Source organism: Cebus imitator, unplaced genomic scaffold, assembly GCF_001604975.1.
Source record: "Cebus imitator isolate Cc_AM_T3 unplaced genomic scaffold, Cebus_imitator-1.0 Scaffold101, whole genome shotgun sequence".
Taxonomy (NCBI): domain Eukaryota; kingdom Metazoa; phylum Chordata; class Mammalia; order Primates; family Cebidae; genus Cebus; species Cebus imitator.
This window is the reverse complement of record NW_016107416.1, coordinates 3,030,520-3,045,955: the sequence shown is the minus strand read 5'-3', so window position 1 is coordinate 3,045,955 and position 15,436 is coordinate 3,030,520. Positions and strand designations below refer to the sequence as shown.

General features: G+C 40.7%; 1 protein-coding gene across 8 annotated transcripts in view; it reads left to right on the top strand.

Annotated features, from left to right (window-relative positions):
* The window catches only part of RAPH1 (Ras association (RalGDS/AF-6) and pleckstrin homology domains 1), a 96,154-nt gene extending 86,292 nt beyond the window's left edge, over window positions 1-9,862 (top strand). For 5 of the 8 annotated variants that reach the window (XM_037741481.1, XM_017536858.1, XM_017536861.2 and 2 more), the window contains one exon: window positions 2,256-9,862. In XM_037741481.1, the coding sequence (XP_037597409.1) occupies window positions 2,256-4,238 (1,983 nt within the window). In that variant the 3' untranslated portion in view covers window positions 4,239-9,862. The other 3 variants (XM_037741484.1, XM_017536865.2, XM_037741485.1) reach the window with 3 other exon arrangements.
* Window positions 9,863-15,436: the final 5,574 nt, after the last annotated feature.

Below are 15,436 nucleotides of genomic sequence, written 5' to 3'. Positions count from 1 at the left end.
TGTATAGAGCCTCCGACACTCCAAAAGTGATGGGGGCTTTTGCCATTTCTTTGGCCATTGATGATTTTTTTTTTAAATTATACTTTTATGTGGAAAACTAAATTCAAATCAGTCCCCTTAAAATTTTGGATTCCTGAGCCTTGCATAGTAGACTGTTTAGTGAGACTGAAGGATGAGTATAGTTTATTGCAAGACTATAATTAGAAAAATAGGTTCTTGAGTTCATTTGAAAGACATCATGGTCTTCTATCAAACATCCTCTGTAGTTGTGTAGGCAAGGATGTATCCTGGCTATAGTCACTATTTCAATATGCAAGAGGTTACTCCATCATTGAGGAACCAGTGGCACCCTGGGCTTTACTATTTTTACTAATAACTGCTTTTATTTATTTATTTGTTTGTTTTTTTTTTTGTGGGGGGGTGCTTTTGGTCTTAATCACTTATACAGGTACATTCATGAATGAGAATAAATGGGCATTTTTCCTCCTTTTATTCCTTCATTCGCATATGTGGTTCCCTAACTGGGCTCCCTCAGAGTAGAGGAAGCCTTAGTATAGCAGCACCATGTGGGACTGAAGCCCTTTGCTTCAGAAATGAACATTTCAGAATTGGTTCTAATGATCTACATTCTCAAAACACTGATTTTATTTAACTCCCTTACTAGAGACTCAAACTTTTAAGAAATAATTCTCTCTCCCTTCCCCCATTTAATCAATTTGGATGGAGCTAGTACTCTAAAAATGTACTAGAGAAGTTGGTTTACAGAATTCAGATGGCTAAAGAAAAACTCTTTGCCTTACCAAATTACTAATGGTGAGAGATCTGTGTTCATTTTAAGTTATAGAACCTAGTTAGGTGTAAGGCCAGGGAAAACAAAATCACAGACCCAAAATGGTCTGTGTTTAAGAAGCAAACTCTGTCATTGCACAGAGTTTCAGAAGAGTAGGAACCCTGCCATCAGCAATAATGACCACTCTGTTCTTCTCCTGTTACCTCAGTCTCAGGTGCCAAGTGAGAAGGCCTGCACAGCTAAGGCCTGCGCCCCTGAAGCAGCCAAGACAGGGTCAAGTTAAGGTCAGGGGTTGTTCTCTGGAAACACGTTAACCTCGGTGACGCCTGTAACGCAACCTCACAGACTAATACCTTTATCTTTTTGTGTAATTTTAAACATGTGAGTGTCCTGATGGCCACTGGAATTCAGCCCTGTAATGAGCCTTCTAGTTCACTAACCCATGCATTCTCGATGTCATTCATAATTGAAAACAAATGGTTTATCTTGGATCCTCAAAGTTTGTTGAAAGAGCCTAAAAGATATACCTAAAGATTTTAAAACAACAAGGGGCCTTCCTTTCCTCTTTTCAAAGTACCTGAACCACCATCATGCATGATTAGCTCCATGAAATAAACTACCAGATGTGATCATTTCAGCAATGCCATGAGGTACCCAGATGGGTTGATGGTTAGCAAATGCTAGCTTCCATTTCTTGATACATTTTCTTCATTCTAGTCTTCAAGAGCTTCCTGTTAATTTCCTCTGGCTTTTTCTGTATATTTTTACAATCTTTTGCTGTAATGTTTACAAAGCATTTCTTTATATATTTTCCAGTAAAACAAATGTAAAGAATGTCCCCCCTTTACCTGCATTGCTGGACTTCTGTGCATGTTGGATGCAAGTGTCTCACACGAATACGAGTGTGTGTGTCAAGCTTACTCATTCCTGTGTGACTGTGCACGCCTGCTCAGCACTCTCATACTCTCCTGTGTCAGCTTACTAGCATCAAAAGGCCATCCTCATTCCACCAGGAAGCCCTCCTAAACCCAGTATGGCATCTGCTTGATGTGGATGCAGTCACGGACTGAAAGGTGAACCGGAGCCATCACATCTCCCCTCGCAAGTCCAGTGCTCAGAGGCCTGCCACAGAGGGTTCCAGTAGGGCAGGCTGTGTCAAAGTCATAACAGCCAAGGTCACAAGTCATGCATCCTGTCACCATTCAAACAGCTTTTGCAACTGGACATTTTTCCTAGATTGTTAGGTGGTCTAGTTGTTTTACTGTGGGGTAAAACAAATTTGCTGTTTGCTTCTTGCCCACAGAATCAGATTTTAGCCTCTTATGATCACCACCAACTTCTGCATTCTCTTCATGCATGTCCCAGACTCCCTGGTTTTAGTTTTACAAGATCAAAGCTTACCTCTGTAACTGTTTTGTTTGTTGTGTTTTTTTTCTCTCCCACTCCCTTTTTATACTTCTTTTAGGCCAGAATGGAGTCTATGAATCGGCCCTACACTTCACTTGTGCCCCCTTTATCCCCACAACCTAAGATAGTCACCCCCTACACTGCTTCACAGCCTTCACCACCTCTGCCTCCTCCGCCACCCCCACCTCCTCCTCCCCCACCTCCCCCACCACCCCCTCCTCCCCCTCTCCCCAGCCAGTCTGCACCTTCTGCAGGCTCGGCAGCCCCAATGTTCGTCAAGTACAGCACAATAACACGGCTACAGAATGCATCTCAGCATTCAGGGGCTCTTTTTAAGCCGCCAACACCCCCAGTAATGCAGTCACAGTCAGGGAAGCCTCAGATCCTGGTGCCCCCCAATGGAGTTGTTCCACCACCCCCTCCGCCTCCTCCACCCCCAATCCCAGGCTCTGCCATGGCCCAGCTAAAGCCTGTACCTTGTGCCCCATCCCTCCCACAGTTCAGTGCCCCGCCTCCTCCACTGAAGATCCATCAAGTTCAGCATATTACTCAGGCGGTTCCCCCAACACCCCCTCCACTGCCTCCTATCCCTGCACCCCTCCCTCCCCAAGCCCCCCCAAAACCCCTTGTGACCATCCCCCCACCAACCAGCACCAAGACTGTGGCACCTGTTGTGACACAAACTGCACCACCCACACCTACTCCTCCAGTCCCCCCAGTGAAAAAGCAGCCGGCTTTCCCTGTTTCTTACATTTCACCCTCTCCCTCTACCCCTCCTGTTCCAGTACCCCCACCAACATTACCCAAGCAACAGAGCTTCTGTGCAAAACCCCCTCCCTCTCCACTGTCACCGGTGCCCTCAGTCGTGAAGCAGATAGCCAGCCAGTTTCCACCCCCTCCAACTCCCTCTGCCATGGAATCTCAGCCCTTAAAGCCTGTCCCAGCAAATGTAGCTCCACAATCCCCTCCTGCAGTGAAAGCAAAGCCCAAGTGGCAGCCCAGCTCCATCCCAGTCCCTTCTCCGGACTTCCCTCCTCCCCCCCCTGAAAGCAGCCTGATGTTTCCTCCTCCACCACCATCACCTGCCCCAGCCCCACCACCACCTCCACCTCCACCCACAGCTTCTCCTACCCCCGACAAAAGTGGATCTCCAGGCAAAAAGACCAGTAAGACATCCAGCCCTGGGGGAAAGAAACCACCCCCAACCCCGCAGCGCAACTCCAGCATTAAATCCAGCAGTGGTGCAGAGCACCCCCAGTCCAAGAGACCCTCGGTGGACAGTCTAGTCAGCAAGTTTACACCGCCAGCAGAATCAGGGTCTCCCAGTAAGGAGACCCTACCACCTCCTGTAGCACCCCCCAAACCTGGAAAACTCAATCTTTCTGGAGTCAACCTTCCTGGAGTTCTCCAACAAGGGTGTGTGTCAGCAAAAGCCTCTGTTCTGAGTGGGCGTGGAAAGGACTCTGTGGTGGAATTTCCTTCTCCTCCATCCGATTCTGACTTTCCACCTCCTCCACCCGAAATAGAGCTTCCTCTACCCCCCATTGAGATTCCAGCAGTATTCTCGGGAAACACCTCTCCAAAAGTGGCAGTCGTTAATCCTCAACCACAACCATGGTCTAAAACATCAATGAAGAAGGCCCCTCCACCCACACGACCCAAACGGAATGACAGTACCCGCCTCACTCAAGCAGAGATGTCTGAGCAGCCAACAATGGCCACAGTTGTGCCACAAGTGCCCACTTCTCCCAAATCCAGCCTTAGTGTCCAGCCTGGATTCCTGGCTGACCTCAACAGGACACTGCAGCGGAAGTCCATCACTCGGCACGGCTCACTCTCCTCCTCCCGCATGTCCAGAGCAGAACCAACAGCCACCATGGATGATATGGCACTGCCTCCGCCACCCCCTGAACTGCTGTCCGATCAACAAAAGGCTGGTTACGGAGGCAGTCATATATCAGGCTATGCAACACTGCGGAGAGGACCCCCTCCAGCTCCTCCCAAGAGAGACCAGAACACCAAGCTGTCCAGAGACTGGTAGCCACCATAGGATTTTATTTTCATGATATCTGTAATCAGTTCTACAATCAGCTCACCTGATCATCTGTGAATTCAGGTGTTCAGAGCCTCCTGGTATGATGTTATTCAGGTAGTGTCCTGTGTGTGTGTGTGTGTGTGTGTGTGTGTGTGTGTACATGTGCATGTACACACAGTGTGTGTATATATGTATACATATATGTATGTGTATGTGTATATAGAGAGAGCTGAGAGTGATTCTATTTATTCTTTTTCTCCTCTAATCTGATAATGGGTGTTCTATATTTTGGGTGGAAGAGGCATAAGAAGGGGATGTGTGTTTGTCTCTCAAGATTTCTTTTCTGTATCATGTGGATTGGACCAAAAACTTCTAATCACTTATTTAGAAGGTATTTATAAGTGTCTGTCCATGTGTAGCCTATTCGTGCATGTTGTGTATTATATAACTAAGGAATAGATGTATAATGTGCTATTTCTGGTTGAGAAAGTCACCAGAATGTTTGGTATATCTATAAGGCTTTTGTGTTTGTTTTTTCCCCACTTGGCTGAAGTTAGAATTGCTTGAGTGACACTTCATTGCTATACATAAAGGGGCACTTTAAATCAGGAAAATCTCTCAGCTTCATAGAACGGGTAACTAGTGCAGGATGGGGAAATGTTCACAGACACCATCTGTATGTGGTTGTGCATAGAAAGTAAGTACATGGTGTAACTCAGCCATTCCAGCTGCAGTACTGCTGCAGTGATCCACCCACATTTAGGATGTGCTCTCTGACAGGTAAGCTCTTTGTCTATGATACATGGGTAATTCGTGCTATAATCCTGGATAGTTCCTTTTTAGTACTTTTTTATGAAGCTTTATCAACTTGGCTTCATGATCCTCACTTTGATTAATTTTAAGAGGGTAAACAACACTGCTATCTCTGTAATGTTTTGTCCCAGTATGTCTTTGGGTCACCAGTGACCTTCTAACAATGTGTGCTTTAGGTAGATGTTGATATTCTGTATCTGTAGACAATTGGTATATGAAATAGACACATTCTGTGCCCCAATATGGTGCATCATTATTTTAAAAAATCACTTTTTAAAATGCATTTTTTTAGCATTGCTCTATAGAAAGGAGGGGTGATGAGAGAACAAAATTGGCCCCTGTACAAGTGTCATTAATTGGTTGTATATGGGTTATAATACGTAATACAAAAAACTCCTTAATATGGGACTAACCTGGAGAGGGAAGAAAAGGTTTTTAACGGTTTCATTTATAGCTACCGGGGCTACCAGGACCCTTGCTGATTGTAGCCTGCTTGTGATTAGTCCAGGTTACCAGGTGTTCTGATGGAGTGGGACAGTCCAAGTCCACTAACTTGACATGACGTGTTACACATGTGCAGTTTGGTGTAAGATGGAATCACCGCTCTAATGACACACTACTATATGCTTTTTTTCTGTGAATTTTCCTTGGTACATGAGATAAATATGTACTGTCTCAACAACTTGTAATGATAAACTGCACTATTAGGAATAAAACACAATCTTAAGAGTGGCTCCTAAACGAGAATAAAGATGGGCCATTCAGCACTTATAAGGGGAGCGCATCTTGTAATGAAAGTCTGTGCCTATTGTGAATGATTACCAGTGCAAACTGCAGCAGTCAGTTGACACTGTCCCACAAGGAAAAAGTGATGCCAATAAAGTGGGGGAAGAGATGGTAAATAATTCTAGAATGAGCAAAAGTGCTTTCTTAGTACAGTATACTCAAGGTCTCACATAACCCACACTCCATGAAAACTGCATCATAAACTGAGAATAAGCGGCACCTCTCCACTGCTACATATCCAGAATATTGTTCACTATGTTCATGTGGTTATGGAGCAATAAGAATATATGCCATTAACGTCTTTCAAATATTTCACCAAGTTTTGTGTTTGATATTTGTGCTTATGAAGTGATCTTTAACACATCTGCATTATTCATTTAAGCATGCACAGCAATTTGGGTAATGTTTGAGTAGATTGCCAAGCTCCACTGTGACTCATGAATGAATTTCTCAGTCTCCTGCCTGCAGCTTTCTAGTTCGAGGGTCACCCATATTTGTGGGTTAAAGAGTTACTAAGTATATGAATCCAGTCATCAAAGTATTCATCCCTAGAGTTTTGAGTTTTGTTGTGGTGATTTTCTTATGAGAAGATACACAACTTCAATTTTCCTTGAGGGGGAAAAAATGTACCCCCCCAACCATTTTTCACCCATGATGGGAGCTCTAAAATAACAGCCTTTATGTTTTCAGTGCAGGATTTCTTGGTATTTCTTGCTTGTATCAATCCTGATGATAGCCATCCTGAACACATGGCTTCTGGTGTTTCCCTGGAAGAGCAGACATCCTTTTGAACACTAATGATGCCAGGAAGAGAGCAGGGCTAGAGGAGGAGACTGTCATTTTTACCCCAATCCAGTGGCTGGTCTTACAACAGGCCATTTCCCTTTACAGTCCTCCACAGACAGAAATGGCTGTTAAAAATGTTTTAACCTCATGTGAACTGAATTTCAAAAACCACTAAAGTAATACTTTAGATTATACTTTTTGTTTTACTCCCTAGTGGGTTTTCTTTAATTTGGATTTTTGTTGGGATGTAGCTTTTCCTAGATTGTATTTTTGTAGCTCTTTTTCTCTGGTATATTCATGGAAAGCATCTACTGCCGGATGACACTAGTACTGTGCCTTCTTTCACTGCCTTCTGCTCTGCAGCCCTCACCCAGCTTGGCTGCCTCAAGTCTGTGCAGTTGACTTGGCTGTACTGAAAACTGAACAGCATGGATTAACTCATCCTGCTGCTGAGGGCAGTGCAAACAGGTGCTTATTAGAGGCCAGTGACTTGCTTAATTAGTGACACTCTTAATTTCTACTAGAGATAATTTCAAAATTGAATCACTCTATGCTCAAAGTCTTGGCACCAACGCTGTAAGGCAGCAGAATCTATTCTCAGTAAAATAACTTCGTTTATAGGTGGTAACAATAAATATTAGATATTCTGTATTGGATTTTACCAGCTTCACTTTCACTATTCAAATATTTTTTTTCCCTTAGATGCTGTAATTCTCTTGGGAAGAGTAACTATTCTTAATGTTTTTACAGATACCCACCTTAGCTGTAAATTGGATAGTTAAGTTTTTGGAACTTTTTAAATGAAAAAGAATGGGGAATCTTAAGTTACAGAAGACTATTTTCATCAGAATATTTCAAACGAAGTAAACATGATGGTGTTTTATAGTCCTCTAAAATCTAGGTGCTCCCGCCCACCAAGGGCAGATCCTGCAAAGGACTGTGAACTGTCATGGTGAACTGTCTTGGGTCCCCTTCCCATGTATGTTTTCTTGTCACTGAAAACAATGCTGAGTTTATCAAGAAAATTTAAATTGGACCATCATAATTCCAACCAAGTGACAACTCTGAGGCCAAGGTTATTTATTAGGAGCTGTACACATCCAATTCAAGTTTCATTTGCTGCCATTCTGAGAGAATACAACTACTGATAAACTTAAGGAAATCTATAAAGTTATAAATTAGCCTGAAACCTATTTGAGGTAATGGTGTGGATTGGGCTGTTTTGACTATCAGCCACCAATATAACTGTGTCACCTTTGTTCCTCTGCTAAAAGTAATTTTGTTATAAATGCAAAATGATTTTAAACAGGTAAACCCATTCCTATTTTTGTACATTACCAAAAGTTTTTCATATACCTACAGAGCTAACTAATTATAACTGATTTAATACCACTCAAGTTTAGACCAAATAAACCCATATGATCATGTATGGTTATAGATGTGATGATTTGCTTTTAGTAAAGTAGTATAATTGGGTCATACACTTGATGAGGGGGTGACTGTTTCTGGGGAAAAAAAAAACCCTTTAGATTGCAAGTACCTTTTGGCACTTTGATTTTTTAAAATATAAACTTTACATTTGTATAAATTATCCAGGGTACTCCTAACCCTGTAGGAATATATGACCTCTCGCAAAGCTGAGATACGATCCAAAGAGGAAGGCAAGTATAATAGAATTAGATACCTATTATCTTTTAAGTTTTGTTTTGTTTTCTTAGAGACAGGAGTCTGTCTCACTATATTGCCCAGGCTGGTCTCAATCTCCTGGCCACAAGTGATCTTCCTGCCTCAGCCTCCTCCCAAAGTGCTGTGATTACAGGCATGAGCCACTGTACCCAGCCTTTCCTTTTAAAATTCAAACAGAACATTTCTACACCTTTATCAGTTTACCCCTCAAACAAAACAAGTGCTCAGTTCTTACTGTGCCCTTGGAAGGTCTATATGTATAAAAGAAATCTGAAATTTAGCTGCAGAATAAACTTGCTAGATAAAAACAAGATAAAACATACTGGAGAAGTGCTGTAAAATCTCTCCAATTGTTTTGCTCTTTGAAGTAATAAACCGCTTGAAAGAGAAAATACTTGCTGTAAACCCCCAGTGCCTTGAACTCTTGGCAGAATATTTTTAAAAAAGAAATCCAACAAGCAAACTTTGAGGTGCTAATGAAAGTAAAGGAAGGTGGTATTTCTAGTTTTGGCAGAAATGGAAAGTGTCTCACAAGAGACATCACTACCCACATGGGGTCTGGCTGCTTTCTACCAAAGACATTTAGAAAAGTGAATTGAGTCAGGGTGATGGTAAACACTACATATTTTATAGATGGTTAAGTTGAGAAGTGATTATATTTATCATGGATGGCCACTAATACCAAGCTCATGACAGTTGAAGCCTCAACCTCTTAGGAAGTAAACTTGTCTGCAGCACTCAAGGGGGAAACCCTTATATTTTGCAAATTGTCATTCGTTAAATTTATTGTAACCTAATACCAAAAACTGCCATTTTTCATATTTCCCCACCTCCATCTTTTTCGCTACTTGTAAATAATCCCTCCTAGAAAATAAGCATTAACTGGAATGTTTCAAATGATTTTGCTTCATTTTAATATCAGCCACTAGTGAACTCTTACAGAGATGTACATTTTAAATTAGCTTGTGGTAAGTGTTGTAAAAACATTGTTTACTGTTTTAAAGGAGAATTGCACATTATATTTAACTGGGATTGCTTCCTCCCTCATTTCTTTAAAAAACAGAGTCAAGGCTCACAACAACCTGTAGGCTGTGGGAGCTTTGCCCTAAGTAGATACAACGTAGAAATATACTTTTTTAAAGCATGAAAAAGACAAGGAACTGCATTATACTGTATCAGGTAGAGGAGATTATTATTCAGAGGATTATGCACAGCTCAGTGAAGATGAAGTTACAATTTTTCTTGCAGCTTTGTTGCTATTACTTTCTTGTGCATAAATGTATGCTCATTTCATTATGTGCCTTGCTCCCTGATTGTGCAAAGCTATATATATATATAGATATATATATGAGAGAGATATATTCAGTACTACTGAGGATGTTTTTGTTCTGCTGGATTAAGTTATTTTCCAAGTTACTCTTGCCAGTTACTGTCAGTAAACTATTCTAATGGCTTAGCACACTAGTCGTACCGGTCAGTGTAAATGTTTTTCAGTTACATGTTTTCATTATGTCAGCTTATCAAATCCCTAATAAAAAAATTCATAGATTTCATTTAAACATGGGAACTTTGAGTGTTTGTGGATCGGCATCAAGAATCTGGTTTTGCGTTTCATATCAGGGTACCCAAAAAATTGGCCATACACAGAACAAATTAAGTGTGGTAAATAAACTAGTTTGATGTGTTCAATTTGTTAACTTTTAAGAGTAGTTTATGCCAACTAGGAAAATTTGGCCATTAAATACATTAGTGATTAAGTAACAACAGCTTAAAGATTTTTCTTCTTTAAACAAAGAACTAAGTACAAACTAATAAAAAAGGAATGCCTTTTGTTTCAAATCTTTGGAGTCACAATTACGTTTTGGACTGCCATGTGAAGGTATGTATAATTGCATACTGTAATGTGTTTACAAATCACTTTATTATATACCAAACTAGGGCAAAAAAAAGTGGATGCCTTCCCCCTTTGTTCACTATCTGTTAGTCGTACGTGGTTCTGGAAACTGCACCTCTACTTTGCCTTCAGAAGCAGCAGTGTATGTAGTACAGTGAACACAAGCTGACAGGAAAATGGAACACATGCTCTAAATCCACAGAGTGTGTAATTTGAAAGTAACCCAAAACAGTCAAGCAATAGGATCATTAACAAAAGATCGGATAGGATACTAAACATCTTTGAGACAGGACTGCTCTGACGCCTAAAATCCTATTCACAAATAAGAGAAACCAGTAAATGTTCTAGCTCGGTATTTCATGTTTTTCCACATTATTATTCAACTCACCTAATGATACCAAATTAAAGGCACAGAGGAAATAAGATGGGCTTGAAAAGTGGGAAAAGCTGAAACATTATTTTGGGTATTGTGGAGACAAACTGTTGCCACCCTCAGATACATCATTAGAAATGTTTAAAAAATATATTTTATTGCACTTTAGTTTCTGGGGTACATGTGAAGAATATGCAGGATTGTTGCATAGGTAAATACATGGCAATGTGGTTTGCTGCCTCCATCCCCATCACCTATATCTGGTATTTCTCCCCATGTTATCCCTCCCCAACTCCCTACCTCCCACTGTCCCTCCCTTAGTCCCCCGCAACAGACCCCAGTGTGTGATACTGCCCTCCCTGTGCCCATGTGTTCTCACTGTTCAACACCCGCCTATGAGTGAGAACATGCTGTGTTTGATTTTCCATTCTTGTGTCAGTTTGCTGAGAATGATGGTTTCCAGGTTCATCCATGTCCCTACAAAGGACACAAACTCATCATTTTTTATGGCTGCATAGTATTCCATGGTGTATATATGCCACATTTTCCCTGTCCAGTCTATCATTGATGGGCATTTGGGTTGGTTCCAGGTCTTTGCTATTATAAACAGTGCTGCAGTGAACACACATGTGCATGTGTCTTTATAATAGAATGATTTATAATCCTTTGAATACACACCCAGTAATAGGATTGCTGGGGCAAATGCAATTTCTATATCTAGGTTCTTGAGGAAGCGCCACACTGTCTTCCACAATGGTTGAACTAATTTACACTCCCACCAACAGTGTAAAAGTGTTCCCAATTTTCCACACCCTCTCCAGCATCTGTTGTCTCCACATTTTTTAATGATTGCCATTCTAACTGGTGTGAGGTGGTATCTCAATGTGGTTTTCATTTGCATTTCTCTAATGACCTGTGATGATGAGCATTTTTTCATGTTTGTTGGCCTCATATATGTCTTTTGTAAAGTGTCTGTTTATATCCTTTGGCCACTTTTGAATGAGTTTGTTTTTTTCTTGTAAATCTGCTTTAGTTCTTCATAGATTCTGGATGTTAGCCCTTTGTCAGATGGGTAGATTGCAGACATTTTTTCCCATTCTGTTTGTTGACAGTTCACTCTAATGATTCTTTTGCTGTGCAGAAGCTCTGGGGTTTAATTAGATCCCATTTGTCTATTTTGGCTTTTGTTGCCAAATCTTTTGGTGTTTTAGTCATGAAGTCCTTGCCTATGCCTATGTCCTGAATGGTTTTGCCTAGGTTTTCTTCTAGAGTTTTTTATGGTGTTAGGTCTTATGTTTAAGTCTTTAATCCATCTAGAGTTAATTTTAGTGCAAGGTGTCAGGAAGGGGTCCAGTTTCTGCTTTCTGCACACTGCTAGCCAGTTTTCCCAACAACATTTATTATACAGGGAATCCTTTCCCCATTGCTTGTTTTTGTCAGGTTTGCCAAAGATCGGATGGTTGTAGATGTGTGGCGTTGCCTCCAAGGCCTCTGTTCTGTTCCATTGGTCTATATCTCTTGGTTTGGTACTACTACCATGCTGTTTTGATTACTGTAGCCTTGTAGTATAGTTCAAAGTCAGGTAGCATGATACCTCCAGCTTTGTTCTTTTTGCTTAGAATTGACTTGGCTATGCAGGTGCTCTTTTAGTTCCCTATGAAGTTTAAGTTGTTTTTTTCCAGTTCTGTGAAGAAAGTCATTGGTAGCTTGATGGGGATGGCGTTGAATCTATAAATTACTTTGGGCAGTATGGCCTTTTTCACAATATCGATTCTTCCTAACCATGAGCATGGAATGTTTCTCCATGTTTGTGTCCTCTCTTACTTCGTTGAGCAGTGGTTTGTAGCTCTCCTGAAGAGGTCCTTTACATCCTTTGTTAGTTTTATTCCTAGGTATTTTATTCTCTTTGTAGCAATTGTGAATGACAGCTCGTTCTTGATTTGGCTCTCTAAGTCTGTTATTGGTGTATAGGAATGCTTGTGACTTTTGCACATTGATTTTGAGTCCTGAGACTTTGCTGAACTTGCTTATCAGTTTCAGGATATTTTGGGCTGAGACGATGGGGTCTTCTAAATATACAATCATGTCATCTGCAAATAGAGACAATTTGACTTCCTCCTTTCCTAATTGAATACCCTTTCTTTTTCTTGCCTGATTGCTTTGGCTAGAACTTCCAATACTATATTGAATAGCAGTGGTGAGAGAGGGCATCCTTGTCTAGTGTCAGATTTCAAACAAGTGCTTCCAGTTTTGCCCATTCAGTATGATATTGGCTGTGGGTTTGTCATAAATAGCTTTTATTATTTTGAGATACATTCCATCGATACCTAGTTTATTGAGTTTTTATCATAAAGTGCTGTTGAATTTTATCGAAGGCCTTCTCTTCATCTATTGAGGTAATCATGGTTTTTGTCTTTGGTTCTGTTTATGTGGTGAATTACGTTTACAGACTTACGTATATTGAACCAGCCTTGCATCCCCGAGATGAAGCCTACTTGATTGTGATGGATAAGCTTTTTGATGTGCTGTTGCAATTGCTTTGCCAGTATTTTATTGAAGATTTTTGCATCTGTGTTCATCATGGATATTGGCCTGAAATTTTCTTGGTATCAGGGTGATGTTAGTCTCATAAAATGATTTGGAGAGGATTCCCTCTTTTGGGATTGTTTGGAATAGTTTCAGAAGGAGTGGTGCCAGCTCCCCTTTGTATGTCTGGTAGAATTCACCTGTGAAGCCATCTGGACCTGGCCTTTTTTTGGTTGGTAGGCTATTAATTGCTGCCTCAACTTCAGCCCTTGTTACTCGTCTATTCAGGGTTTCGACTTCTTCCTGGTTTAGTCTTGGGAGGGTGTAAGTATCCAGGAATTTGTCCATTTCTAACAGGTTTACCGGTTTATGTGCATAGAGTTGTTTGTAGTAATCTCTGATGGTAGCTTGTACTTTTGTGGAATCTGTGGTGATATCCCCTTTATCATTTTTTATTGCATCTATTTGATTTTTCTCTCTTTTCTATTAATCTGGCAAATGGTCTATTCTGTTAATCTTTTCAAAAAACCAGCTCTGGGATTTATTAATTATTTGGAGGGTTTTTGTGTATCTCCTTCAGTTCTGCTCTGATCTTAGTTATTTCTTGTCTTCTGCTAGCTTTTGAGGTTCTTTTGATCTTGCTCCTCTAGCTCTTTCAATTTTGATGATAGGGTGTCGATTTTAGATCTTTCCTCGCTTCTCATGTGGGCATTTATTGCTATAAATTTCTCTCTAGACACTGCTTTAAATGTGTCCCAGAGATTCTGGTACGTTGTATCTTCATTCTCGTTGGTTTTGAAGAACATCTTTATTTCTGCCTTCATTTCATTGTTTATCCAGTCAACATTCAAGAGCCAGGTGTTCAGTTGTTTCCATGAAGTTGTGTGGTTCTGAGTTAGTTTCTTAATCCTGAGTCTAATTTGATTGCACTGTGGTCTGAGAGACTATTTTTTTGTGATTTCCGTTCTTTTCCATTTGCTGAGGAGTTATTTACTTCCAATTATGTGGTCAGTTGTAGCATAGGTGTGATGTGGTGCTGAGAAGAATGAATATTCTTTGGATTTGGGGTGGAGAGTTCTTTAATTGTCTATTATGTCTGCTTGGTCCAGATCTGAGTTCAATTATTGGATATCCTTGTTAATTTTCTGTCTCATTGATCTAATATTGACAGTGGAGTGTTAAAGTCTCCCACTATTATTGTGTGGGAATCCAAGTCTCTTTGTAGATCATTAAGAACTTGCTTTATGTACCTGGGTGCTCCTGTATTGGGTGCGTATATATTTGGGATCCTTAGCTCTTCTTGATAGATTGATCCTTTTACCATTATGTAATGCCCTTCTTTGTCTCTTTTGATCTTTGTTGGTTTAAAGTCCATTTTATCAGAGACCAGGACTGCAATTCCTGCTTTTTTTTTGGCTCTCCATTTGCTTGGTAAATCTTCCTCCATCCCTTTATTTTGAGCCTATGTGTATCCTAGCATGTGAGATGGGTTTCCTGGATATAGCACACTGATAGGTTTTGACTTTTTATCCACTTTGTCAGTCTGTGTCTTTTGATTGGAGCACTTAGCCCATTTACATTTACGGTTAATATTGTTATGTGTGAATTTGATCCTGCCATTATCGATGCTAGCTGGTTGTTTTGCCCATTAGTTGATGCAGTTTATTCATTGTGTCAATGCTCTTTACCATTTGGTACATTTTTGGAGTGGCTGGTACTGGTTGTTCCTTTCCTTGTTTAGTGCCTCTTTCAGGAGCTCTTGTAAGGCAGGCCTGGTGGTAGCAAAATCTCTCATGTTCATAAAGGATTTTATTTCTCCTTCATTTATGAAGCTTAGTTTGGCTAGATATGAAATTCTAGGTTGAAAGGCCTTTTCTTTAAGGATGATGAATATCGGCCCCCACTCTCTTCTGACTTGTAGGGTTTCTGCTGAGAGATCTGCTGTGAGTCTGATGGACTTCCCTTTGTGAGTAACCTGAGCTTTCTCTCTGGCTACCCTTAGCATTTTTTCTTTCATTTCAACCCTGGTGAATCTGACGATTATGTGCCTTAGGGTTGCTCTTCTTGAGGAATATTTTTGTGGTGTTCTCTGTATTTCCTGGACTTGAATACTGGCCTACCTTGCTATGTTGAGGAAGTTCTCCTGGATATCCTGAAGAGTGTGTTCCAGCTTGGATTCATTCTCTCTGTCACATTCAGGTTCACCTATCAAATGTAAATTAGGTCTTTTCACATAGTCCCATATTTCTTGGAGACTTTGTTCATATTTCACTTTTTTCTCTAATCTTGCCTTCTCATTTTATTTGAGTTCATCTTCAATCTCTGATATCCTTTCTTCTG